General features: G+C 52.1%; 12 protein-coding genes across 12 annotated transcripts; 6 read left to right on the top strand and 6 right to left on the bottom strand. All coding sequences in view use genetic code 12, as the record gives it.

Moving 5' to 3' along the window:
• Positions 1 to 904: 904 nt before the first annotated feature.
• HCH1 (Hch1p) lies at positions 905 to 2,285 on the top strand (the record flags this gene model as incomplete). The annotated part of the gene is made up of 2 exons (XM_034157003.1): positions 905 to 1,500; positions 1,874 to 2,285. The coding sequence occupies 2 exons, from the start codon at positions 905 to 907 to the stop codon at positions 2,283 to 2,285; spliced, it is 1,008 nt and encodes a 335-aa protein (XP_034011023.1).
• Positions 2,286 to 2,423: 138 nt separating this feature from the next.
• On the bottom strand, positions 2,424 to 4,316 carry MAE1 (malate dehydrogenase (oxaloacetate-decarboxylating); the record flags this gene model as incomplete). The annotated part of the gene is made up of 1 exon (XM_034157001.1): positions 2,424 to 4,316. The coding sequence occupies one exon, from the start codon at positions 4,314 to 4,316 to the stop codon at positions 2,424 to 2,426; it is 1,893 nt and encodes a 630-aa protein (XP_034011022.1).
• Positions 4,317 to 5,625: 1,309 nt separating this feature from the next.
• FPG1 (Fpg1p) lies at positions 5,626 to 6,849 on the bottom strand (the record flags this gene model as incomplete). The annotated part of the gene is made up of 1 exon (XM_034157000.1): positions 5,626 to 6,849. One exon carries the CDS (start codon positions 6,847 to 6,849, stop codon positions 5,626 to 5,628), a length of 1,224 nt encoding a protein of 407 aa, XP_034011021.1.
• A 345-nt stretch (positions 6,850 to 7,194) lies between these two features.
• On the top strand, positions 7,195 to 7,833 carry CTA1 (Cta1p; the record flags this gene model as incomplete). The annotated part of the gene is made up of 1 exon (XM_034156999.1): positions 7,195 to 7,833. The coding sequence occupies one exon, from the start codon at positions 7,195 to 7,197 to the stop codon at positions 7,831 to 7,833; it is 639 nt and encodes a 212-aa protein (XP_034011020.1).
• A 70-nt stretch (positions 7,834 to 7,903) lies between these two features.
• Positions 7,904 to 9,904, bottom strand: DIURU_004156 (uncharacterized protein; the record flags this gene model as incomplete). The annotated part of the gene is made up of 1 exon (XM_034156998.1): positions 7,904 to 9,904. One exon carries the CDS (start codon positions 9,902 to 9,904, stop codon positions 7,904 to 7,906), a length of 2,001 nt encoding a protein of 666 aa, XP_034011019.1.
• A 273-nt stretch (positions 9,905 to 10,177) lies between these two features.
• Positions 10,178 to 11,074, top strand: COQ3 (hexaprenyldihydroxybenzoate methyltransferase; the record flags this gene model as incomplete). Its single annotated transcript, XM_034156997.1, has 1 exon — positions 10,178 to 11,074. One exon carries the CDS (start codon positions 10,178 to 10,180, stop codon positions 11,072 to 11,074), a length of 897 nt encoding a protein of 298 aa, XP_034011018.1.
• Positions 11,075 to 11,460: 386 nt separating this feature from the next.
• On the top strand, positions 11,461 to 12,210 carry ADK1 (adenylate kinase; the record flags this gene model as incomplete). Its single annotated transcript, XM_034156996.1, has 1 exon — positions 11,461 to 12,210. One exon carries the CDS (start codon positions 11,461 to 11,463, stop codon positions 12,208 to 12,210), a length of 750 nt encoding a protein of 249 aa, XP_034011017.1.
• Positions 12,211 to 14,416: 2,206 nt separating this feature from the next.
• On the bottom strand, positions 14,417 to 16,246 carry SAC1 (phosphatidylinositol-3-phosphatase; the record flags this gene model as incomplete). The annotated part of the gene is made up of 1 exon (XM_034156995.1): positions 14,417 to 16,246. One exon carries the CDS (start codon positions 16,244 to 16,246, stop codon positions 14,417 to 14,419), a length of 1,830 nt encoding a protein of 609 aa, XP_034011016.1.
• A 782-nt stretch (positions 16,247 to 17,028) lies between these two features.
• On the top strand, positions 17,029 to 17,667 carry DIURU_004152 (uncharacterized protein; the record flags this gene model as incomplete). The annotated part of the gene is made up of 1 exon (XM_034156994.1): positions 17,029 to 17,667. The coding sequence occupies one exon, from the start codon at positions 17,029 to 17,031 to the stop codon at positions 17,665 to 17,667; it is 639 nt and encodes a 212-aa protein (XP_034011015.1).
• A 334-nt stretch (positions 17,668 to 18,001) lies between these two features.
• Positions 18,002 to 19,753, bottom strand: DIURU_004151 (uncharacterized protein; the record flags this gene model as incomplete). Its single annotated transcript, XM_034156993.1, has 1 exon — positions 18,002 to 19,753. One exon carries the CDS (start codon positions 19,751 to 19,753, stop codon positions 18,002 to 18,004), a length of 1,752 nt encoding a protein of 583 aa, XP_034011014.1.
• A 987-nt stretch (positions 19,754 to 20,740) lies between these two features.
• On the bottom strand, positions 20,741 to 21,658 carry MIR1 (Mir1p; the record flags this gene model as incomplete). Its single annotated transcript, XM_034156992.1, has 1 exon — positions 20,741 to 21,658. One exon carries the CDS (start codon positions 21,656 to 21,658, stop codon positions 20,741 to 20,743), a length of 918 nt encoding a protein of 305 aa, XP_034011013.1.
• A 1,040-nt stretch (positions 21,659 to 22,698) lies between these two features.
• CDL1 (Cdl1p) lies at positions 22,699 to 24,150 on the top strand (the record flags this gene model as incomplete). Its single annotated transcript, XM_034156990.1, has 1 exon — positions 22,699 to 24,150. The coding sequence occupies one exon, from the start codon at positions 22,699 to 22,701 to the stop codon at positions 24,148 to 24,150; it is 1,452 nt and encodes a 483-aa protein (XP_034011012.1).
• Positions 24,151 to 25,657: the final 1,507 nt, after the last annotated feature.

The raw sequence follows: 25,657 nt of genomic DNA, 5'->3' as shown, positions 1-25,657 counted from the left end.
CTCGGAGTTTTGCGTTTGTGACATCAAAATTCCTTCGGTTATCTGCTAAGGATATTGTTATGACCAATGGTTACACATAAGAAATCAGGGGCAGCTTTGCAGTACCAGCTCCTCTAAATTTGCCATTCATTCGATGTCCAACAAGTCATACGCTAGTATTTCTCTTCCGATAACTTGCTTGGGGTTTAGTTCCTGAACAATAAAGCAAGGGTCATAATGGTGACGCAAACAATGGGTACCCAACGTCAAGTAATACACTCCGATCATAGTAGCTTCTTGCTGACACCGCTGGATCGAATTTGAGGCCAGTTGGTTATGACTGAGTTGATGTATGCATAGGTTGTAGGCATATTCGAGCAATTTCAGCCTATTCTCAGTGGTTGGTTCAACCTTAATGAAAACCGGTAATGGAACTATTGGATAGAGGCATTTTTGCAGAAGAGGATTTGATTCGATATTCGGTCAGTACAAGTCTTAGGGCGTTCCGCTGATTGTGGTGTCTTGATTAATCAGCACAGGAGATAAAATGGACATGAATAAAATTTGGCTAATGAGGCGCACGCAGGGCTCAGCTGGGGTGATACAGGGAATAGGGGGAAACTCCGGATGAAATTAGTAAACTACGAGGGCCATTAGCACTTCTGGGAGACGACAATTAATCCGAATACCCACCTCTGGGACGGTTAGTAAAAGTGATTGTTTAGCGCAGGCCGCATAAGCTTCAAAATAGCTACCAGCTCCTGCGACCCCACCGGGGGTCTTGGCGTCTATGCAGGTCATACTGCGTTTCGTAAGCTTAGTAAAAATTTGTATGGCGCGGGTGGCTTGCGCCCACAGCAAAAAAACCTGGAATATATAAGTTCGTGGGGAGCGCGTAGATTGACCCAAACAAACACAATTCACAATGGCTCCCAAAGTTGCTATCATCATCTACTCCATGTACCACCACATTGCCACTTTGGCCGAATCGGTCAAGGCTGGTGTTGAATCCGCCGGCGGCCACGCCGACATCTACCAGGTCCCCGAAACCCTTTCGGAAGACGTGTTGAAGTTGTTGCACGCCCCCGCCAAGCCCAACTACCCCATTGCCAACTTCGACACCTTGAAGAACTACGACGCCTTCTTGTTCGGTATCCCCACCAGATTCGGTAACTACCCCGCCCAATGGAAGGCGTTCTGGGACGCCACTGGTGGCTTGTGGACCGAAGGTACCTTGTACGGTAAGCCCGCGGGTATCTTCGTCTCCACCGGTACCCCCGGTGGTGGTCAAGAAGCCACCGTCATGAACGCGTTGTCGGTGTTGGTCCACCACGGGATTATCTACATCCCCTTGGGTTACGCCAAGGCCTTCGCCCTCATCACTTCGTTCGACGAAGTCCACGGCTCGTCGCCCTGGGGTGCTGGTACCTTCGCCGGTGCCGACGGTTCGAGACAACCCAACAAGACCGAATTGCAAATCGCTGAAATCCAGGGTGCTGAATTCTGGAAGGCCGTGCAAAAGTTCTAATTGACTTAGTTAATAGACGTACACTATAGCCAAATTTTGTAAACTCTACTTCGGGGTATATTGTAGGCGCAGCGGGCGCTGTGTGGAACCAGCCTGCCGGCCGCAGGCGCGCCGAACCTGCCGGTACTTCAGCAATCTTTGGCGTGGGTGCAAAAAAAATGTCGGGACCACCAAAGAGAGAAAAAGTAAAAAATTTCGATTGAATTCCAGGTTACGAGCCCGCGCGCTTACCAAAAACCAGGCGATTTTTCAGCCGTTAGTTCCGTGATCAATCCTAGCTGAGAATGGTCGTTCACAATCCTAACAACTGGTGAGTATTTTACGGGTTATTCTAATCACTGTTGTTCCAAAATACTAATGCCATAGGCACTGGGTGGATAAGAACTGTTTGCCGTGGGCCAAGGAGTACTTTGCCACCAATGTCAAGGGCATCTCGGTCAACGAGGACGGGGCCGAGTTGACGGTGGTGGCGATTGATCTGGTCACCGGCGACTGCGACGTCACCCAGCGTAAGGGCAAAGTGCTCTGCATCTACGATATGGTGATCTCGATGCTGGTGTCGGGCACCGTTGACGGCACCGAGGTCAGCGGCAAGATCATGCTCCCCGAGTTTGTCCACGACCAGGCCCACGACGACTACAACTTTAAGGTGACTGGCGACGATATTGAAGCCATTACGTCTAAGCTTTTGCCGTGGGTGTTGGAGCAAATGCAAAAGTTCCAAGCCGACTTGATCGCTGCCCACGAACAAGACGTCCAGCACGCCACTGATGCCTAGACGTCTTTGGTGGTTTCTCTTTGCATAATATACACTACATTTTGGACTTGTCGGTGTCGTTGTGATTAATTTTTCCATTGTCTATTAATGCTCTCTTTGTAACAGTATTACCCCTTTGGCCCAATTAATTTGTGTTCTCTAGTATTGGTAGGTGTGGATCTCCGGCACGTGCTGCACCTTGACCAACGGACGGTAGACGGGACGCCACATCTGCTGGCGCACCCAGTCGACACACTCGTTGAACTCCCACGGCACCTCGACGAGGTAGCCGTCGGGGTTCAGCTCGTCTTCGACTCTGGCCTTACCCTCCTTCACTGCCTGTAAGATGAACGCTGTCGCCACTTTAGCCGACACTTCGTCGATCTCTTCGAGGGGCGGGAGCAACCCGTTCTTGGGGTTGGCCATCTTCGGCAGCAACAGCGCCAACTGGTCGACGGCGGCGGAGATCATCGAGTCGGTGATCTCGGTGCACCGCGAGAGCACGGCGCCCAAGCCGATCCCGGGGAAGGTGAAGCAGTTGTTGTTTTCCGAGATGTAGTAGCCGTTGACGGGTTCAAACGGCGACCCCGTGGCGATGAGGGCGTTGTCATCAGTCCACTTCATCAAGTCCTTAGGGACAGCTTCGTGGAGACGTGTAGGGTTCGATAACGGGAAGATGATCGGCTGCTTGTTGTCAGCGTACATCGCTTTAACCACATCTTCGGTGAATGCCCCGGCTTGAGTCAGACAACCCACAAGGGCAGTGGGCTTCACGTGCTTCACCGCTTCCAACAACGAATGGGTGTCGACGCCTTGCCAGTCAGCAGGGTCGTCGGCGTACTGCAATTGAGCCTCCAGGGCACCTGGGGTGTTGGTCAAAATGACCCCCTGGCGGTCCATACAGTGGATTTTAGACCGCGCCTCTTCCGGGGTGGCACCGTGGGATACCATGTGGTTGACGATCTGGTCGGCAATACCGAGCCCGGCCAGCCCTGCCCCGTAGATCAATACGGTGGAGTCGAGCAAGTTGCGGTTGGAGTACTGGAGGGCCGCCGTCATCAGCGCCATCACTACAGCCCCAGTACCCTGGATATCGTCGTTAAACAGCGGCAACTGGTTGCGGTACTTCTGCAAAAGCGTACGCCCCGTCAGCACGCCAAAGTCCTCCCAGTGGAGCACCGCCAGCGGGAACCGCTTCTTCACCGCCTGGATGAACTTGTCGACAAACTCGTAGTAGCGGTCGCCTCGGACGCGGGGAAACCGGTTCCCCAAGTACAACTCGTCGTCAAGCAACGCCTTGTTGTTGGTGCCGACGTCCAACACCACCGGCATCACCCGCCCGGGGTGGATACCGCCGCAGAGGGTCATAAGCCCCAACTTGGCAATGGCAATACGCACGCCGCCAACCCCTTGGTCACCGATCCCTAAGATCCCTTCGCCGTCAGACACGACAATGTAGTCAATATCTTTATCTTCACCGTACACCAGCATGCGGGTGTCAATTGAGTCGGGGTCGTTAATATCCAAGAAGCACCCCTCAGGTTTACGGAACCGGTGTGAATACAGAGCAATGGCATCCCCTTCAGTGGGAGTATAGATAATGGGTAACATTTCCCGAATATGGTTGCGGACCATTTCGTAGTACAACACCTTATTTTGGATTCTCATCAGAGTACAGAAATCATTCTTGGCGAGAGGAGTTTTCAAGTAGGAGAACTGGCGGTAGGCCCGCGCCACCTGTTCGTCGAGCGTGTTCACGGCCAGCGGCAACAACCCTTCGATGCCGAAGGCGATGCGTTCCTGCTTGTCGAACGCCAGCCCCTTGTTGAAAAGGGGCGAGTTTAAAAGCTGGAAACCGGTCAAATCACACTCGACGGCGCCTTCGTTAGAGAGCCGGGTCACCTTAGGCTTCAAGCTGGCAATCGCCGCTTTGATGCCCACGGGCGTCTTGATGGTGTGGGTGTGGATCAGCGTCTTCACCCCTGGATGGGTGGCGTGGGAATTGCCACAGCGGGCGGTCAGCAGAAACCATCGAGTCGAGCGGATCATCATTCGTTTGAGCGAGCGCTGCCTTTTATTCGTTGTCCAGGGGGTATGGCGTTATATATACTACTCCATTGCTTCTGATCGGCCACCACAGGTAGGCGTACAGGGAGGCGCATATTTTTACTCCGCTCCGTAACCGGAGCGAAAGCAGGTGTCACCGAGCCCCCCCCTACCAAGGGCGAGAATGAAAAAGTACTTTATACGGGAATGTGTAGCTTGAAGCATCGCGGCAGGAAACTGCGGATGGCGCCAAACAAAGGGCGTTTGGCATTGTCCTTCGTGGACGATTGCTCGCCGGTGGTTGGTGGTGAGAGGGGCAATTACAAGGCGAATAGGGGCGGTCGAGTCGACGCCCCACTTCCAGCCACCAGCATTGAGTAGTGTCAGGCAGTTCCGATGGACTCCGACGTGTTGGGGTGTTTCTGCTGCGGGTAGGGAGCTCGGCGGGGGGTGGTAAGCGATACCGAGCCCCGCTCAACGGCACAAAAGAGGGGAAGAAAAAATAGGGCAGCGACGACGGTGAGAGTGGTCATTTTCGACGGTAGCAACCCACCCCTGGACGCTGGAAAGACGAGGGTTTCGCTACCGGCAACGCCGAGGGCCCGGGACCGTGTCTGGTGCATGTATTAGCCGGTGAGTCAGAGTCGTTCCGGACCAGCGGGCGGTTGCGATAAGCTCAGTGGTGATACGCGTGGCGCGGCCCCAGCAGGACAAAACCGGAAGCAGCGAAAACCGTCGCCCCCAGAGATGTCCTGCAACGTCAAATACGGACAAGCGGCTACAGCTTACTGACGCCGAGAGGCATCGCAAGATTTTGCCTCGGTTGCAACCAACTGGGCGATGGAACCCAGGGGAAAAATTGGCGCCCGGTGGTTCGTATTCCTGGGGTTGCGAGTGCTTCGTTTCCATTGCCACGTGCTACCAGCCTGTAGTCGTTAGCTTTTTGCTTAAATAAGCGCACACTCCATTTCCCCCACTTGCCCTGTGTGGGAGCGTGTTAGCTAATGCCGCATGCCTAACGGAAGTAGCCCCACTTGTCTCTCCGGAAGATACCGTGCCGGTTTTACGCTATGAGGGCGGTAGCGCTAACCGCTGGTGGGGCTCTACTGCAACACACCAACTTTTGCCCAACGAATTACTTTAAGAGGCCCATTGTGGAAAATAAAAAAAAAAGTGTCCATTGTAAATTCAGGATCGTCGCAATCAAAATCGCCAAAGGCGTGGGTGCGGTATTATAATGAGTTAATGTGGCTGAGTGGTGGTGGGCCCATCGCTAGGTTAGCCGATGGCAAGATCAAAACGCTTTGTCCTGCAATTAGTTTATCCGAGAATGCAGTCTGAGTTTGCGTTCGGGTACGTACATCCACTCGTTCGGATCGAGTTTCCGCTTGGGCTCGCGTTTAACTTTGGTGGTTACTGTGACTAACTCAGTCTTTGTGGCCTTCGCCTTGAGTTTCTCGTTAGTAGCCTCAGATTTGATCTCGGATTTGGTGGTGGTCTCAGTCTCGGTTTTTATGGTGACGTCATCGTCGGGGTCGTGATTTTCCACATCACTATCACCACCACCAGTAGGTTTGGGAAGCTTCTTTTGGAGTTCAGGCACGAAGCAACTGGTACGCCCACCAATGGTGACGTGTTCCACCACGTGGCCGCTAGCCACCGTCGCTTTTTGCTTTCTCCCCTTGCCCCATCGATGAAGCATAAGCCAGTCTTTGGGATACTTGGTGACATCAGCCTCGCACCCGACTGCGTACAGACACACATAGATGAGTTTTTCGTAAAGCGTCTTTAGTACTGGATGGTCGGAGTCCAAGATCTTCTGCAGGAGCACTTCGTTAGGGTGGATTCGAGACTGGTAGCACACTTCATCCGCAACCCAATTGCCCACCCCACAAAAGAGCGTTTGGTCCAATAACATCGACTTCAACGGCTTCTTCCGCGAAAGTACAAGCTTAGCAAACCCGTCGTAGTCGAGATGAGGGCGTCCGTGAGGATCAGGATCAGGATCACCGTAACTAAACGGTTCTGACGTTGACAGTGGTGGTGTTTGAGGCTTAGAGTAATCAGGACCTAGCACAGCAAGCGGAGCTATATTCAATAATGCTTTATCGGTATCAACCCCATCTTCAAACCATTTGAACCGAGCCAACCGTCGTGGGTCTCGGAACGCTAACTCTAAACCATTATCAAACGCCAACTCAAACTTGCAAAACCGCGGCGGCCACTCGTCGCTGCCGGCTTCCTTCACAACCACGCCGTCCTTAACTTTCTTGTCACCACCATTTTCCATAAAGATCAAGTGACTATCGACATCTCGCAACTTGATCATTCCAGTCATGCCAAAGTGCATCAAAAGCACCCCCAGCGAAAGCCGGAGCCAGAAGTATTTGCCATGGCGACCCGTCAGAATGACCTTAGCTCCCGTGAGTTTCAGTTCAAGGTGTTCAAACTCTCTGGCTTCAGTGAAGGGGAAGAGGATCGTGTCTTGTTGACACTGAGCCTTCGTGATCGTCAGACCCACCACGTGTCGGCGGAGCATGGCTACGGCGTGAGCCACCTAGACAGTTAGTCACCGACAAGACCGATGTTTCATGTTAGACACTTACCTCTCCCACTTCAGGCATCGGCAACCAGGTTTAGACGTCCAGCAGTAATTGCTGTCCGCACTATGGTAGATGACTGCGACCCCCACACTTAGAGTGGGCGATGATTCAGGGTCAAATAATGCCAAGAACAGCATTATATGAAGACTGGTAGCATCACTGGTGATGGTAGCTCAATGATCAAAATTCAAGCCCATAAGTCTATTTCTTTTTAGGGTGGGCGGATTTGTCACGATCACCACTATACACTCGCAGTCGCCACTACAGTCGCACCACCCACCATGAACCGACTCTTTGGCCGGGGGAACACGGCGCCCAAGCCGTCGCTCAATGACGCCATCGGCAGCATTGACGAGCGGGTGGGGTCGCTTGACGTCAAACTCACCAAGATCAACTCCGAGCTTCTGACGTACCAGCAGAAGATGCTGCGCATGAGGGATGGCCCTGGTAAGCTGGCGCTTAAGCAGAAGGCACTTAAGCTCTTGCGCCAGCGGAAACAGATCGAGGCTCAGCGGGACCAGCTTGAGAGCCAGCTGTGGAACATGACCCAGGCGCAAATGACCACGGAAAACCTCAAAAACACCATGATCACCGTCGACGCCATGAAGACGACGAATAAGGCGTTGAAGCAACAGTACGGCAAAATCGACATCGACAAGATCGAGGATCTCCAGGACGAGATGCTCGACTTGATTGAGAAGTCCAATGACTTACAGGAGGCGTTGCTGACCAATATTGGTGACGTTGACGATATCTCGGAAAGCGAGCTTGACGCCGAGTTGGACGCGTTGGGAGAAGAGATGGAGTTTGAACGTGAGCTTGGCGAAAGTACCGGTGGCTTACCGCTGTACTTGGAAGAGACCGAGCTTCCTAAATTCATTGATGAGCCTGAAGAGCCTCAAAAGGAGGCAGCAGCGTGACCTGGAGTCATGCAAAGCATTGTGTGTTAGTGTGTGTGTATATATATACATAATGTATTAATGATCTAGATTAGGCAAACCCTGGAGGTACACCCTTGGCGTGGCGAATGCGTTCGCGGTGGCCTAAGTAGATCTCAATGGGCCCAGTGTCGTTTGTCCCCGCGGCAAACGAGTACCAGGGAATCAAGCCGCGTTCGATCTCCTTGGCTAACTCGAGGTCGTCAACAGTGGCGTAAGGAACACCCAAGTGAGGGTCAAAGTAGCGCACTTCCTTACCCAGGATCATACATGTCTTCTTATTATTATTGGGCAAGTATAAGCCCAAGGGCGCTTCGGTGGTGATGGTGATGGTGGCGCCGTTGTCGTTCTGGTCGTCGTCGGACTCGTCCACCACTTCTTGGCGGATACCGAGACGAGGAAGCTTGCGGAGCCGGTCAAACATCGGCTCTTCCTCGGTCCAAGTGGTGACCAGAGTCAACAACGCATCGTGTTCAGCCTGGATCTTCTTCTTGGCAGCAGCAGCACCGTAGTCGTCACGGCCACCACTTTTGAAGATGGTCTTAAGGTCCTTAAATCGATGGGACCCAGGAAGAATCGACTGGGGACCAAGTACATAGGTTTTGATGAGTGTCTCAGTGTAACGAGGATCTTCGAAATCGTATAAATATACCCGTTGGCGGGCCACTCGTTGCATGGGTCCATGAAAAAGCTCACCGGTAGCGAGAGGCTCATAGTACTCGTGAACTGGGACTTTCTTTTCCTCTTCTTTGGGTACAAGATCAAGGTCGTCAAGATCAAAGTCAAGACTGGTATTGGCGGCGTCTTCGGCAAACGTGACTCGTTTCGGGGTTGCCAGTCGCAGCCCTTCTTCCTCCTTCAATTCTGGCTTCACCAGACCTTCTTCTTGTTCGTCTTCTTCGTCTTCTTCGCCCTTTTCTTCGACTTCGTTGGCCTCGTCTTTAACGTCAACATCCATTGCGTCTGGCTCCTCAGATTTCACCTTAATTGGCTCCAGTTCAGGTTCAGGTTCAGCGGCTTCTGGGGTCGGTTCCGGCGTTTGTTCGGGTGTCTGTTCAACGACGTCACCCTCGCCGTCTTCGCCTTCATCGCCGTCATCGCCTTCCCAAGGCTCAAAGTGAGGGAGATCTTTCATGAGGACACCAGGCTCCACTTTGAACCGGTCCAAATACTCCTGAACCTGACGTTTCCGTGTCGGTTTCCGCTTATACTTGTCTAGAAGCCGATAGAGCTTACGCCATTCTTCAACTTCCTCACCGGGAGTGATATAAGTCTCTTTCAGTTCAAACCGCACCACATCCACAAGCGCGTGGCGTCGTGAAAGCATCTGGTTACGGCGCTGTTCCTTTTTCACCACTTCCTGTTGACGGAAAAGGTGGAGTGCCAACACGTTACGGCGTTCAGTTTCCACCGCCTCGGCGAGACGCTCTTCCTGAGTCAATTGTTTGTACTGAGGCCGCACCACTGGCGTCATCGTTTTCCGCCGTTCTTCATCTTCTTTGAGTCGACTAACTAAGGCATTGGTATTTTTCACCACCAGAGACCGCAGAGACAGCCGCCTTGATGCCAGCATCAACGACTCCACGCTAATCTGAGGGGTAGGCTGCTTCTTCGGCGCCGGCGCCGAAGTTGCCGGGCGCTTCTTGATCTCAGGAATAAGCTGAGTCTTTTTGCGTTTTTTAGCAATCTTCTCTTGCTTCTGGAGCTCGCGTTCGCCCTCACTGAGGTCCAGATCCAGCTCTGAAAGCTCGGAATCGGAGAGTTGTTCGTCGTCGGGAGCGTCTTTTGGCAGTTGGGGTGTTTCACCGTCATCTTCGTCACCTTGGTCTTCGTTTTCATCACTTTCGGAGTCTAAAGCTTGGAGTTCAGGGTCTTCAAACTCGTCGTCTTCGCCATCTTCTTGGAACAAAAGCGCGACGTTTTCGTCGTCCTCGGTGGTGGGGAATGCCAGCAGAACGTTCTCATGGTGCTCTTCCAACTCGATGAGCTGTTTGAGCCGCAGCCCGGCGTTCTGCCGCCGCTTTCTCGTGGCGACGAGCGACTCTGCTGGCATGGTTGGTAAAGTGATGATCGCGTGAAGTTCGTGTGCGGCGTTTGCCCTCAGCGAGCCCAGGGAATACAAATAGAGGCGTGGTGATATGCAACAAACGACATTGTGTTTTTACTAATAGAATGGTACACCTAGTAATTTAGTCACTACAAAAACATTTTTCACGATCAATTGCTGGAGAAACGTTCTAGCTAGTGTTTGTACCAGTAACCAGCATTGCCACATATTCGCACCTAATTGCCAGAGCGCCTCTCCACTACTCCCAAAGTTGCGACGATGAGATACCAAGTGGTGCGCCAGATGCTGGCGCTGGCGCGGCGGTGGCACACGGGGATCAACTTGGCCGAGCAGAGCCACTTCAACGCCCTCGCCCTGCTGTGGTGGGACGTCGACGGGCCCCAGCGCATCTTGCACAAGATGAACTTGTTGCGGATGGACTTCATCTACGACACTGTACGGGGCCACATTACCCTTAACCCGCCGGGTACTGAAGCTGACGAGGAAGTGTATATCCCTCCGTTCAACCCGGACTTGTTGCCGCTGCCAATTCGGCGCCGGATTGAGCTTGACCAGGACCAGCGCCGCGACGAACTCTTGCTGCACCACCCGCTCAAGGTGTTGGATGTTGGCTGTGGCGGGGGCATTCTCAGTGAACTGATGGCCCGCCTTCCATTTGTCGACCTGGTGCTTGGCGTCGACTTATCGCCCGAAGTGTTGGAGGCGGCACGTATCCACCAGCGGAAAGATCCCATGCTTACTACCAAATTGAGCTATAAGGAAGCGGCCGTGGAGAACGTCGAAGGTGAGTTCGACGTGGTGACGATGTTTGAGATGTTGGAACACGTCGACTACCCGCTGGAGGTGCTTAAAGCCGGTCTCCAGCGTGTAGCTCCCGGAGGGTGGTTGTTCTTGCTGACCATCAACCGCGACTTTGTCCTGTGGTTCACCACCATCTTCATGGGCGAACACGTGTTGCGGATCGTCCCGGTGGGCACCCACACGTTGGAGAAGTACATCGACCACCAGGAGATTGCCGGGTGGATGGCGAAAAACGAGCCCCAGTACTCAGTGGTAGCGTCGAAAGGGTGCATCTATTTACCTGCCTACGGGTGGAAGTTCACGTCGCTGCCTGACGTCGGCAACTACTTCATGGCCATCCAGCGCCACGCCTAAATTTAGTGTTGGCGTGTCTCGCACCCCACAAATCGGTGGGGTTCAGCCCGGAGCCGATGCTCGCACTTTGGGTAACTTTCCGCGGTAGCGGCACCCGTTCCGCGACCTTCCTTATCACGATTCAAAGGAAAGTAAAGAAGGTTGCTCTTTCTTTGCTAGATTGCATAGACGTACGCCGTAGCTGCTCTACATTCTATAAACGAACCCCAGAGTATGGGGTAACCTGCTTAAAACCATGCTGGCTTGAACAAAAGATGGCAGGTGGGGCGCCCCACGTGACCCATCGCCCTCCAATTGGTCGATGCGACCTGCTTCCACCGAGAACCCTATAAAGGAGTGAAAAATTCTGTCCACCGAGACTCCCCCACAAATCTAGACAAACGATCATGTCCACTCAAGACCTCCAAGGTGTCATCGACAAGTTGCACGCTCGTATTGAGCAATTGGAAAAGAAGGCCGGCATCATCCCCGACGTCCCCGAGCTGGTGAGAATGGTGCTCATCGGTCCCCCCGGTGCCGGTAAGGGTACCCAGGCCCCCAACTTGAGCAAGAAGTTCTGTGCCTGCCACTTGGCCACTGGTGACATGTTGAGAGCCCAGGTCGCCGCCAAGACCGCTCTCGGTCAAGAAGCCAAGAAGATCATGGACCAAGGTGGCTTGGTCTCCGACGAAATTATGGTCAACATGATCAAGGACCAATTGGAAAACAACAAGGAGTGCTCCAAGGGTTTCATCTTGGACGGGTTCCCTCGTACCATCCCTCAAGCGGAAAAGTTGGATGCGATGTTGGCCGACCGCAAGACCCCTCTCGAAAAGGCCGTCGAGCTTAAGATCGACGACGAGTTGTTGGTGGCGAGAATTACCGGCAGATTGGTCCACCCTGCCTCGGGGAGATCGTACCACAAGTTGTTCAACCCTCCCAAGAAGGAAATGACTGACGACATCACCGGCGAACCCCTCGTGCAAAGATCGGACGACAACGAAGACGCCCTCAAGAAGAGATTGGTTACTTACCACAAGCAAACCGAACCCATTGTCGAATACTACCAAAAGACCGGCATCTGGTCGGGCATCGACGCCTCGCAAAAGCCCGGCAAGGTGTGGTCGGACATCCTCAAGTGCTTGGGCCAACAATAAGCGCTGTGCGTTTTATTTATTGTAAATAGATTCTACGAATCAACAAAAACCATTTAAGACGTCATTTCTTCAAGTAGTCAATTGAGTATAATAAAGTATTATACTCGTAAGTTGTTTCCGACAATTGCTCTGTATCTGATATCTAATTGGAGTAGACGACAGTCTTGTGACTATGTCATCAATACTAGTCGAGACAGCAAACTCCTAGAGCGTAAGCTTATTAGCAATGTTTGTTGAACTCTGAATATGTGAGCAAACATCATGATGTTCAGCTTGTTTGTTGGAATTACCATAAGGAGAGGAGGTTTCATTTTCAAAGGGTTAATTTTTGACAACTCTAGATTCTGCTCGTAAATATCAGCGAGTTTTAACTTATATTAACTTTCTGGAAAATGATCTTTGAAGATTGTGTCTCTGATATGCCCCACTCATAGCGAGGCATCACGATCCGAAGTCCTGCATCGAGTCGCGAGCGGTATTGACCTACAAGTGAGTAGGATCCAACATATACGAGATCGTTCAACATATGATCTAACCTCGTCAGCTGGATTCGGGACACCTATCAAATCCCTCCCTCAATTGGTACCAATTTACGCCGATCCGGAAACCTGGTCCATCATGGCTGATTCCTCAGATAAGATGGTATCAACTTCAACGTCGCCCACTTAGAGACAATCGTTTGAAACCATTCTTGCTAACCCTCCGACTACGTACTCCGAAAAACAAAAAATTACATGGCTCGGTGAGCTTATCGCTGCATGGATGGTGGAATCGTCACCCTCTCCAATTACCCGGGAAATCGCTGAAAAGGTGTACAGCTTAAAGTACCCCAAGGACGTGGCCATAGCACCAATTGAGTGCAAGTTCATCCTCACTATCGAGGACGATGAACAGAAGGAGGGCATCCTTATGGAACGTTTAGCAACCGCGTATTGGATGAAGTGTCACGACCGTTGGCTTGATATCTATCAGATATCAGTGCCCCAAGTCGAAGAGTACGTCAGGGAATGTATGGTAGGTCTCCCCGGATACGTGTACCGGAGCCGTGACGATCTGGCTACAGCGCTCGTGCTCAAATCCCGCATCTATAATTGTTTGCAAGGGAAACCCGCCCAATTTTTTCTTCGGGAATGTCCAATTATACCCAAAACCTCTGAGGACGTGGTTGAAGGCCTTTTCAAAATATATGATGAACAACGTGAGCTTGGCCTTCACATATATCACAGGGTGATGCCCTTGATGACTCCTACACGTACAAACATTACGACCGGCGCAAGGTGGCGGAGGAGAAATATATCATGTACCAACACCCCCGGTTGAAGAAGGAAATGTGACGACCCCTTTACCTACTCCTGGATGTTTCAATTTGGACCGGAACGGTTTGCTCACCTCTATTCGAAAGCCGACTCGTTGTTAGCATTGCCGGTAATCACCATTAACGACGTATGCAACATTCACGACAAGTTTCCAATCCATCCTGGACCCTGGGTATCCGACGAACAACTGGATGAGAGTGCAACTGACGACAGGCTGAACTCGACCACATCGAAAAGACGCAAGTCTCGCCAAGGACGTGGTAAACGTCAGAAACGCCAGCGAGTCTAGAAGAATTCTGAGGTTCAAGTGCCGGTGCAGTCCAGTGAACATGGTTAGGAAGTCAGCGGTAGCGAGTCCGCTGTGCCTTATGTGACGATGTATTATCTGGGATGTTGGGTTGACGAGTCCGGGAATCTGTTGACAAATCGACGGAAGAATTGTCTGGAGATTCTTGGAAAGCCTGACATTGAAGAGTTGTCTGGATGCATTCCTCGCCATCTGGTGCCGCTGGTATGGGTTCAATCCGCATATCAGTAAGTATCGCATGCTTCCACGCTTGTACTTCAAGCGGCCTCGTGTTCGTACTTGAGAATTCTGCTCCCACAACTAGTCCCAAATTATAAAATTTGGAAAAGTTACTGGCTAGCTAGTTTAGTTGTCACAGATATCACTTCAAAGGCAGGCCCTGGGGGATATTATCAATCATCATGTATTCAAAATTATAGAATTATTCATAGTTAATATAAAAAAACCTTGCTGCTAACACTCATTCTCTGGTGTGAGCTACGACCGACACAGGCCCATATCGTCGCTATGGTGCAATCGTAGCGTCTTAACTAGGTGTTACTCCCACGCGTGAATGTATTTAAATTAGCCTAATCGTCTATCTTTACTTGTCCTTACGCTTGTGGACCTTGAACGCATCCAGCTCCACGTACCGCGAACCCACCACCTTGTTGCCGTTGCTGACTTCAGTCTTGCGCAAGAAGTCCAACTGCACCAACCGCGGCCAGTCGACAAACTGGTACCCGGCCTTGTTAAGGTAGCGGAACAGGCGGACGTTGAAGGCAATGCACAGCACCAACACCACCAAGTTACGCAAGCTCAACAACGACCCCTTGGGGAAGATGAGCATCGCCAAGAAGATCACCAACAGCGTCCCCATAAGGTAGGGTAATAATTGGTCATAAGGGGGACGGGTGTCGATGAACGGAGATTGCACCAGGTCCTGATAGGGGCGGTAGACCCCCAAGATCAAGTCGTAGGCGTCCTGGCGGTGGCCGTCGGACAAGTTGTTTTGGTAGTACCGCAGAATCGAGTTCTGCAAGTCCTTGAGCGCCCCTTGCTTGGTACGCTTACCCGTACGGGTGTAGTCTGTCTTAAGGGCGCCGGTGCCCGAGTACGCCTTGGACACGGCGTCGGCGTTGTCGGCCCAGGCCAGCATGAACACCAAGTTGAAGTCGGGGTCGGCGATTTCCCAGGGTGACGACTCGTTGACGTAGCCCTGTTCGACAAGCTCGCGTTGCAATACCCAGCGGGCGATCGTCAGTTGCACGACGTTGGTACGGTCCAAGCAGTCCATACAGTTGGTACGGACGACCTTGTTTTGGGTGCTGATGACCTTGGAGTTGGCCAAGTCGTAGTGGAACACGTTGTCCAGCGTGTAGCCCAAGCGAACGAGGACGTCGAGCAACAACTTCACCCGGTCCCAACGCATCTTCAGACACTCGTGATGGAAGTCGAAGTAGATGTAGTTGACCTTGTCGGCCAATTGAGGCGGCAACGTTTCCACAGCGTTTTCATAGGCGTCCTTGACCGGCTTTTCGTAGCCCAGCTGGTTGACCAAGTTGACACAGTACTGGTCCCCGTACAACTTCACCTGGGTGTCAAAGTGCTTGGCAGTGGCGTCGGCCAGAGACTGCGAGCTGACGACGAGGTTGGGCTTGTACTTGAGGTTGTTGATCTCAGCCCAGTACACCGGCACCGACCCCCGCGTCTGCACGAGCGAGTACAACTGGTTCTGCGACGTCACCAACACCTGCTCGGTTTCGTTGTAGTTGGCGACGTCCCCGCTGGTGTCGACACCCCGGCGGAAGTACCGCGTGCCCGCTCTCAGCACCAGGCGCCGGGTGATTAAGGCGAATTCAAGGTACTGCTGCTTGGCAAACTGGACGGTGTAGCTGTGGACGTAACCGTAGATGACGGGGGTGACAAAAACACCAGCCTTAGCCGCCACCAAGTCGGTGGAGAGGTAGTGGTTCCACCAGAACCGCTGGTCGTACGACTTCAGTTCTCCAGTATACTGGCGCTGGAGAGAGTTGGTCAAGTCGTACTCGTTGTTGAGACTGAAGTAAAGGGTGGCTTTGCTCAAATGAGCTTTAAGAAGACGCACGTACTCCTGTTCCTCCGTCAGTTTCTTCGCCACCTCCAGCACGGTACCAATCGGCAACACCCTCGTATCGCCGACTTTAGCGATCTCCTTGCCCATCACGCGCCCCACCGTAGTATAGGTGTCGATGACGATGACGTAGGTATTGTACTTGAGGCGGATGGTCCCCAAGATCGCCGCCACTGTCAGCGACGGTCCCGCCTGGGTGGCTGACGGGGGCAGCGTCAGCACCTGGGGGGCGTTGTGGCCCGAGAGCTCCAAGTACTTTTGGCTGGCGGTGTGGGAGAACACGTGGGTGCCGTCGCTGGTGCTCCAGTACTGTAACGACATCGGCAATTAGGTGGTGGTGGGAGGGCGACTGAAGGTCAGTTATAGGGGTGCGCGCGGGTGTGGTGGCCTTTAATAGCTGTGCGAAGCATGTGACCCTCGATGGTATTGCCCAGAGGGGACAAAACCGATCCGGGGCGAGCGACAGAGGCTTTGAGGAATAGAGAAGGGAAGGGATTTACTAGACTCTAGTGATGTATGTTTGATTAGAGATATTTTGAATCATGTTTGACTGAGACTCGTGATATTACGATATTGTGACTGTGAATACTGTGTCCTTGAAATCACGAGGGGAGCCACAAACCTTAATCTAGTGAAAAATGCTGGCGAGTTTGTGGCGGCAAGCGGGGGAGGTCATGGGCACTTCCGGCGATCCGAGCCACGCACAGAAACCTTGGCAGATCCTTCGATGCCCGTGGCTCGTCACTAGGTCACCGGGATCATAGCTGGTGACCACATCCAGCAAGAGAATAGCCAGCAAAAGATAGACAATAGACTCGGGGCCTACACGACTACAATAGCCATTATACCTTAAATCTAGGGAGACATTAGTTGCTGAAGACATAATTAGATGTGAGTTTGGTGTCGTTTATTGACGACGGTTTATTCCCCATTGGGCAGGGCCAGCTTTGGGGTCTGCCTAGTCGCACTCTAGTTAGCTCTGGGAATTTTTCAGCGTCGAGGTTTGCACCGAGCAAGCGGCGGCGCCGCCGCACACTTTTTTCCATCGCACCCAGCGCCGGCGCTCACACCCACATTACTACCTTCGACTAGTACAACCGGCCATGGGGGACGTACTCGAAAAGCTGTTGGACGAGATCATCGGCGAAAACAACAAGCCGCTGCGGCCGCCGAAGAAGCTTGCGGGCAAGAGCTTGCGTGGCCAGGGCGACAAGCTTCGTCGGGGCCAGGGCCGCACGCGGTCGCCGCCGGTGAATAAGGGTGTCCCCCACGAGATCAACCGCCTCTGCCACGGGCGCCCCGTGTTGCGGGTGAAGAACATCCACCCCGACCTTAACGGCGAGGATCTCAGCAATTTGTTTGGCGAGATTCTGCCGGTGGATTTTGTCAAGTTTGATGCCGTTGACGACACCGTCGCCTACGTGTGCTTCCAGAGCGACAATAAGCGTAGCAACGGGCGCGCCGTGGAGAAGTACGACGGGCGCAAGGCGATGGGCCGTGTGATCACGGTGGAAGTGCCCGGGGCGCTGTTGATGGAACGCATTGGTGGTGGTGCCGGCGGCAACCGGCCCACCCATCGCAGCCGAGAAGCCACCCCTGCTGGTGGCGACCGGGCCAAGAAGCCTCGCCAGCGGCGCGAGAGACGTGAGCGCCGCCAGCGCCCCGAGTCGAAGCTGGCAGAAGCATTGGACGACGAGTTGTCGGCGTACATGGCCCAGGGGGAGAAGATGGAGACCGACTGAGTATATATAATGATACGAATGTGACGAAACGACTTTTAGTTTGTTGTAAATGCTATTTGAGAGTTGATGGTATTACCTCTAAATTCTCCATTTTTCCAATTTTTACAAAAATCAACATAAATTTAAGTTGTCAGATATCGTCAGTAAAACCTACATTAGTTTGGGTTGGTTTGATAATTATGCTAATTGTACATCAAATTCAATACATATACTCCTTCTTATACAGTGATCAGTTTGAAATTGTGTAGATTTCTCTCTATGTTAGTCTATGTATTAGGATTGAGAGTCTATATAAACTTTTAAACTTTTCTAAAAACCAAATCTATAAAAAGGATTAACCCATACCCTGGGTCTTTTCCACCATCTCGAGGTACAACTTCTTCGTCTTTTTACGCCAGGTTTTACCCCAAATGATCGTGGGGATAATCAAGGCGATAGTGACAAAATCAATTACCGCCAACGCAATGTAGGTGTTAGTCGTCCCCAGCGAGTCGAGCCACAACAGGCACACAAAGGTGAAGATGCACGCCAACGTGTTGTTGATAATGGAGACCCCCACCATCCCCTGGATGACGATCTCGGGGTAGCAGTCCATGAGGTACAGCATGGCGGTGTCGCCGACGGAACCCCACCCGTAACCAATGAAACCAAGACCGACGTAGATCGCCTGCCACGGCCACGTCTTATCGGCACCAACGCCAAACATAATGAGCCCCACGGGGGAGATGATTAAAGTGATGAAAAGCAACCATAAGCGGTACTCAGGCTCCATGACGCCGTTGTTGCGCTTAGCGAGCCACAAGACGTGTTTGTCGGAGAGCACACCCGCCATGAAACACCCGATACAGGCGCCAATTAACGTGGCAACGTTCATCACTGCAACACCAGTTTCCAGCTTATTCCAGGGATCGTCATAGAAAAACGTATCTTGTGTAGTCAAAAAGAACGTCATATAGGCATCCTGTAACCCCCACAAAAGGCCCAGGAGCCACACTGCTGGTAACGTGAACACTTTGAAGTAGAGCAAAAACCGTTCTAAGTATTGCTTGAACCCGAAGCCAATCAAATAAGGCGACGGAGTGATGATGGCGATGCGTTGCCAGTAGGGCTTTTTCTGTTCCTGTTGGCTTTCAAAGTCAGTTTTCGCGGCAACAATGGAAAGCTTCTTTTCGTGGACATGCGTCGATTGGCGGTCGATATCGTCAATCAGATTCTTCTCGTCAACCACGGGAGTCTCCAGATCGTGTTTCTCATCTTGTTTGACACCTTCCTCAGAGCTGGGGATGCTGTTAGCGTCATACACGGGAGCATACTTCTCCCTGGGAAACACGGTTTCCTCACAGAAAAACAACGTCACCACAAGCGTACCGCCACAGATGATCGCCCCCATCCAGCCGACCCAGCGGAACGTCATCAGCTGCGAAATCAAGTGGGCAATCAACGGACCCAAAAACGACCCCACCGACGTCGCCAAGATATACACCGTCAACACCGACCCCAACTGGTGCTGGAAGAAGATGTCCAGCAACGACTGCTGCACCTGGGCCTCAGCGCAGGCCTCGGACATCCCGACAAACGCCTGCGACCAGATGGTGTCGGCGGTACGGTCAGAGAGGGCAAACCACACCAGCCCCAAAGTACCAGCGAGTAAACAGATGAGGTAGGTGATACGACGTCCGTAGAGCGACGAGGCGGGGGCAAAGAAGATACACAGCCACCCGATAAAGAGGAAAAGGACACCGGCGCCGGTGTTCATGGCGTCGTAGGAAATCCCATAAAACTCGTTGAGCGACTCTTGCGCGGCGCCGGCATCGTTGGAGGTGGCGGCGGTGAGCGCGGTGATGAACGACAAGAGGGCAAAGTGCCACAGCTTACGCCAGAACCCCCAATTCAACGGGTCGTTGGGCAGCTCCAGCGGCTGGGGCATGAGGATGACGCCCTTGCGCAGGCGCTTTAAAGGTTTCCCCAGCAGCTCCACCAGCAGGGCGTCGGTGCCGACAAACACATTGACGGTGCCGGGGATGTAATTTTCATCGTAGTAGTGGGCGAGGTTGGTCGCGTTGGTTAGGCCGTGAAATTGTGTCATCCAGAGAGATGCCAAGCAACAAGGAGGCGGGTGCAGGTAGGGGTCCGAATGGTGGGCAGGGGCAACGACGGGATCGGAAGGCGGTCGCTTACGGTAAGGACCCGGGGATCACAGTGTCTGGTGGAGGGAGCAGCGGGGCGCCGGGGATATAAATCTTTCGCGCAGCGCCAGCGCCGGCGGGCGGGGTCGCGAGATGAGCGTTGCGATAGCGACAGGGTTTAACCCTATCAGCGGCGTGGGGGTAGGGGGAGGCGGGCACCGTCGTCGGTTGATGGATTCAACTATATCTAGAGAGAGTTTGAGTTTGTTTGGGTGAGCTGCTGTCTTCTGAGACTACGGGTCGCTGTTCAAGGCAGACGCTGCTGGTGGTAGATGTTCGCACCCCGTTCTAGGTAAGCGATCGTGTGATCCACCGAGCGATGCCGTACGTCAATGACAGCAACCCTCGCCCAATGCGCGATTTCGGCGCCGGCGCAGCAACTAGTCTGGCTTTAGTAAGTATTGTGGCGCCGAGGACCGTATACCTTTTTCAGTCATCCCCCATATATCAGCGATAAGCCGATAGTCCTAGAGCTATCACCTCAAGTCTTAGCTACTTTGTTGAGTTTAAGGGGTCTCGGAATTAGACGCGCTAGCTAATATATCCGAGAAGGGGGATTTTTCGTTCATCCCGTGAGGGTTAATTATAAATGACGTAGTCAGCCGTGCGAGCGATGGCAGCTTCGTTCGAGGGGGCGCTAAGGAGAAAATAGGTGAAAATTTTTTCTCGGCGTAACCAGGGGGTAAGGCGCCGCTGGTTAAGCGCGATGACATCGACACGCAGAAACCCGGAGGCTCAACACCGTCGATTAGGAAGTGAGGAGAAAACAGAGTCAAAGAAGGGAGTCAAATAAAGGGATTCAAAGTAAAAGGGACGCAAAGAGAGACCAAAGTCTAGAATGTATACGTGTCATTAATCCCCGGGGGGCTTTGTTATACACCGCGTATTTACAAGGAAATGGCGGGGGGGCACCCGAGAGCCGACTTGATCGAGCCGTACAAGGTGAATTGCAACGAGGTCAAGGTACCGACCATGACCAAACGGGTGGGCAAACCGGCGAACGAGCCCTTGAAGCCCAATTGCTTGGCCAATTGGACCAACAAGCCCATGGTCGATTGACCGGGGGCCTTCTTGGTCTTGTTAACCTTCGACAACAAGGTGTCGGCGGGTTGCGAGACAATGGCGGCGGCGCAACCGGCGATGACACCCGAACCCAAGTTGACGGCGGTGTTGGTGGCGGAGGTCAATTGGTCCTTAGGGGTGGGGATCGAGGCGTAGATGGCGGCGGAGGCTCTTTCGAACACCAAGAACTTGGCGATGTTGTAAGGGATTTGCTTACACAAGATCGGCCCGAACCCGTTGTAGAACGACCCGATACCTTCTTCCTTGGCGATTCTGGCGAAACCCGACACCAACCCGTCGGCGAAGTCGGGTTGCGACACCAATCTGATTCTGGTGGCTTCCAAGGGGCAAAGAGCAATGTCGGCGAAGAACTCAGCGGCGGCCGACGAGAAGATGTAAACACCGTCCTTGTATTGCTTGGCCTTATCCAAGCCCAATTGTTCGATGCATTGCTTCTTGAAAAATTCGTAACCACCGAACTTGAAGGCACCTTGCAACGAGTAACCCAACACGGTGGGGCCCAAACCGGTCAAAAGAGCACCGGCACCTTCGTTTTGGATGACTTGCTTGAACGAGCCAATCATACCCTTGTTGTACACGGTGGGTTCCAATTGAATCTTGGTCTTGACGACATCAATGGGGGTCATGGCCCCGTGGGTGAAACCACAGCCGATGGCACCAGCCAAAGCGAACTTAGCGTAGTCCAAAGCCGTGAACTGGGGAATATCTTGTTGAGTGGCCATAATGAATGTATGGATAAGTTAAAATTTTTCACAGCGGTGTTGAGGTTATAAATGGTTTTTTCCTTGACTGTGTACAGGTGCGCGTCGGTAAATCACGGAGAAAAGAATCCCCGGGAAATGATTGGCTGCCACGTGGTGGGGGTGGTTTTCTAGAGCTAGGGGACCCCCCATCTCCCCAAGATCGCTGTCAAACAACTACCACACTCTACTGAAGCCGCTGGCATCGTCCCCGGCGTGCTCGCACCTCATGCTTGTGGGGGCGCTCCTACTTTCTTTTTTTGCATGGAAATCCCGCAATCGTCGCTCGCTTCGAGCGTGAGATCAAACCAGGTGTCAAAACACCCTTCGGCCCGGCCCGCCACAGTGTCTTACAAAACTGCTCAACTCCGGGGCGTGACCCGTAGACTACGTAAAATAAAGACAATCCGTAGTTAGGCCCATTCTATTGGTGCACCCAACAGTTTCCCGACCTCGTTTACCCAAGGTTAGCTGGGGCCGCCTCACGCGCACCATTACACCCAGGAGCGTGCCGCCACAACGGTTCCGCGAGTCGCAGCCGTGTTGGTGGGAAAAGTGTAAACAACCACCGTGGTCAAAGGGGGAGACGCGTGCGTGACGTCTCCTCGGTTATCACTACCGAAACAGATGGTGAAGACGAGGACAGAGGGGGTGGTGATCCCAAATCACCAGCTGCTGGTGCCAAGAGTATGCAATCCGTTTCGAATGGTGCTGAGCCTGGAGATATTCCACCGCGTCTCGGCCTAAAGCGGCGGAGATGACGAAACAGGCAAGGGTGCGTGGACAATTGAATGCGGGCGAGAAGCATGCCGAGAAGAACAAGCAAATAAGGCCCGGTGTTGTCCGTAAGATGGTCATCCAGGGAATTTATGGTTTCAAGTTGAAACCACTCCAGTTATGGTCTCCTTGGCCCTCCTAGATGGGCTAGCATTGTCATTGCGGCACTGTATGCACTCCCGAACAAATAGCTAGTCGCACCGCTGACGACGTCAACCTCTGGCAAACTCACCGAACAGGTTCAGATGGCCTCCAATGAAGTGTTAGCCACGCTCTGCGAGGATCTCCAGCTATCGAAACTGGCGATCTCGCAGATCCAGGCGACATTTGCACAGATTGGACAGCGGGCGCCGACGCCCGAAACGTACAACGAGCTTGTTCGGTTAACGCTGGGCGATGTCCACGTCGACCCCGAGTTAGCAGCGCTTTTCGATCGTACTAAGGTGTACCTTAATCTGAGCCAAGTAAAGGTAGCGGTTCGGCTTCGCGAGTTGATGGAGCAGCATCAGTTGCCGGTCATCGATGCCCTTCAGAAGATCAACTTTAAGGCGCCGCGCCCGGGCAAAGAGGTCACCCAGTTTCTCGATTGGGAGCCGCTGGTTAAAGGCAGCTCTACCACCCCTAAAACCATCACCGATGACGCCGCCGCGTGGCCCCCGATTCTCCCCCTGATATCTCTGGATGTGCTCTTGTTAAGGGCCCTTACCGACAAACTGTGGCGACTGCCCCTGGACTTTATCGAGCTGCTGGAGTTTAATGACTTCTCCCGCGCTCACAATGGCAAGTTGGCCGTGAAGGGGGCGCTGGTGTTGCGGCTTGCCCTTGTGGACGTCATCGATGAGGCCTACCCTTTCATCGGCGCCGAGGAGTTGAACTATTTGGTGAACCAAGCCATTAATGAAACCGCCCTTGCAAAGTTTGCTTTGGGCTACAATTTGCTTGATAGCTACCGTTATTGTCTCAGTGACCAGCTCCCGGAATCGGAAAAGGTGAGTCTTGTTGCCCGGGTGTTCCTCGCCTACATTGGCGCCTTGGCTGCCGATAGCTACTCTGTTGAAGCCATCACTAAGTGGATCGGCAAGCTTTACAAGCCGCTTTTGAAGGACCTTGGCGAGTTTACGATTTTGCTGATGGCAGAAAACGAACTCAATTTCTTCATCAACCTGACCCCAGAGAATACCCTTGAATTCAAAGAGACATTCGATGACGACTTGGGGGTGCACACTTGCGAAGTGGTGTATGGTGAGGGCGAAGTGTTGGGTCTGGGCACTGACTCTGAGAGTGCCGCCAACGCCCGACAAAAAGCCGCTTTCGCCGTTGTTGGTGACGCAAATCAAATGACAAAGATTGTGCGAGAGCTGATTAACCGCTACGTTCAAAAGCTGAAGACTACTGAACAATTTGTGGTAGACAGCGCCAACGGGGCATCTCCGTTAACTTTGGCTCTGCCACTCATGCAACTTAAGCAAAAGCTTGACGAGAACACTATGACTGCTAACGTCGTTTACAACCCGATTGCGCAAGAAATCGTGGCAACAATTTACGTGAAGGGGGTCAGCATAGGTGAAGGCGTTGACACCACGAAGAAGGGGGCTCTTGCCAAAGCTGCCCAACACGCTAACGAGCGGAGTGGTTCATGGCAATCTTGGTTTACAGCAATCAAGAAGCCCGTTAAAAAAGCTGCTCTCAATTACTAGTTTCGTACGCTAATTAATGCAAACCAAAAAATATGAACTAAATTGCCTCCAAACTTGCTTTATTCATGACATTTCTGAACAACTGTGGTGCGGGGGTATCATACAGTTTGACTTGAGGTAGAAAAGTTGAGTGGTAATGCCAAAAGGTTGGAAAGCAGAAGAATTTCAAGGTCATGTTGACATTCGTCAGATATAAATATGCGAGTCTAAAATTTTCTAAATCGTCTTTGGTAGTATAACGGTTAGTATTTCCGCTTGTCACGCGGGAGATCGGGGTTCGATTCCCCGCCAAAGAGCAGTATCTTTNCCCTTTTTTTTTTTTTTTTTTTTTTTTTTTTTTTTTTTGACATGCTGAACTGTAACGTTTATCTGTGATTTATCGTCTGCATCATTAAGATTCCAATTTTATCCTGGCTGGAAGTGCATATCGAGAAGCACGATCACGAGAGAAATTTTAAGTTTGACCAAGCAAAGACCGCTGCTGAAAACCTTGAAGCTATTATCAACGTGCACCGTTTATCCCAAGTCGTGATGAGACAACTCATTGCTCTTACGTCAAAGTGTTTTCCACGGTGTCCGATCTATGCTATTTGCTGATTTTGCGGGCTCCCCAGCTGACGAAGCTTCCTCGAGTATATGTGCTGGAAGCAGCCAGTGTCGCTCAAGTAATGCGTCATAGAATGACTACCAAGCGGGGCGTGGTGTTGAGTGCTGCCGGCGTGCTCAATTTAGACACTAAGAGTATTGGTGCGGTCGACAGTGCAAGACGGAGGAGAGCTGGCGAACTTTGGTGTGGTTTTTCACAACGAGGAACCGGTACTTCTTAGCGATTTTTGTGGCGAGACGGAGGAGGCGCTGGTAACGTCGAGAATTTCCGTCACTAGTGATGCCCAAGGCCGGTTAAAACGAGTATCGATTATTGCTGGCGACTGTGTCATTCTGTGGCTTAGGCTCAAGCAAGCAATTGACTTGGCCACCACGAGAGCTAAGGTGGTATTCCAGTTGTGACACGAAACCGCTAACGACGCCTACATATCTTTAATATAAATTATTATGAAGGTATCTTTGATTTTGATATCAGAGGAAGAGACGCCGCCTCCAGTGGAATTTAAGTATAATGTAGAGAGCAGAGACCTTACCTTGCTCTGCGAATAAGACGAAATTGGTGTTCGACGCTTTCTAAAGTTCAATACAATAGTTTGAAAGCCTTAGTGTCTACACACAAGTGCACGACAAGTTTGTGAACAAGAGAACTGCTTCGGTGTTCATCTGGGCTGGATTATTATGCTTTCATTGATATCATTTAAGTGAAATTGGAACAATTGTGGTTGAAGCATTGTAATAAGCGTGTTGCTTAGCTTGTCACAGCTCAATCAACTGAATTAATCATCTGTATAATGGCCTGTATATAACATCCCGCGTCAGTCTCAACTCCTGCATACAATGTACTCGTTCTTAAAATTATTTCAAATTTTCTTTTCAAGTTTGTTTTTCAGGTTTTTTTTTT

The sequence above is a fragment of the Diutina rugosa genome (assembly GCF_008704595.1).
Source record: "Diutina rugosa strain CBS 613 chromosome Unknown scaffold51_size91455, whole genome shotgun sequence".
NCBI lineage: Eukaryota > Fungi > Ascomycota > Pichiomycetes > Serinales > Debaryomycetaceae > Diutina > Diutina rugosa.
Note: the sequence above shows the minus strand (reverse complement) of the source record. Positions and strands in the feature narration are given on the sequence as shown.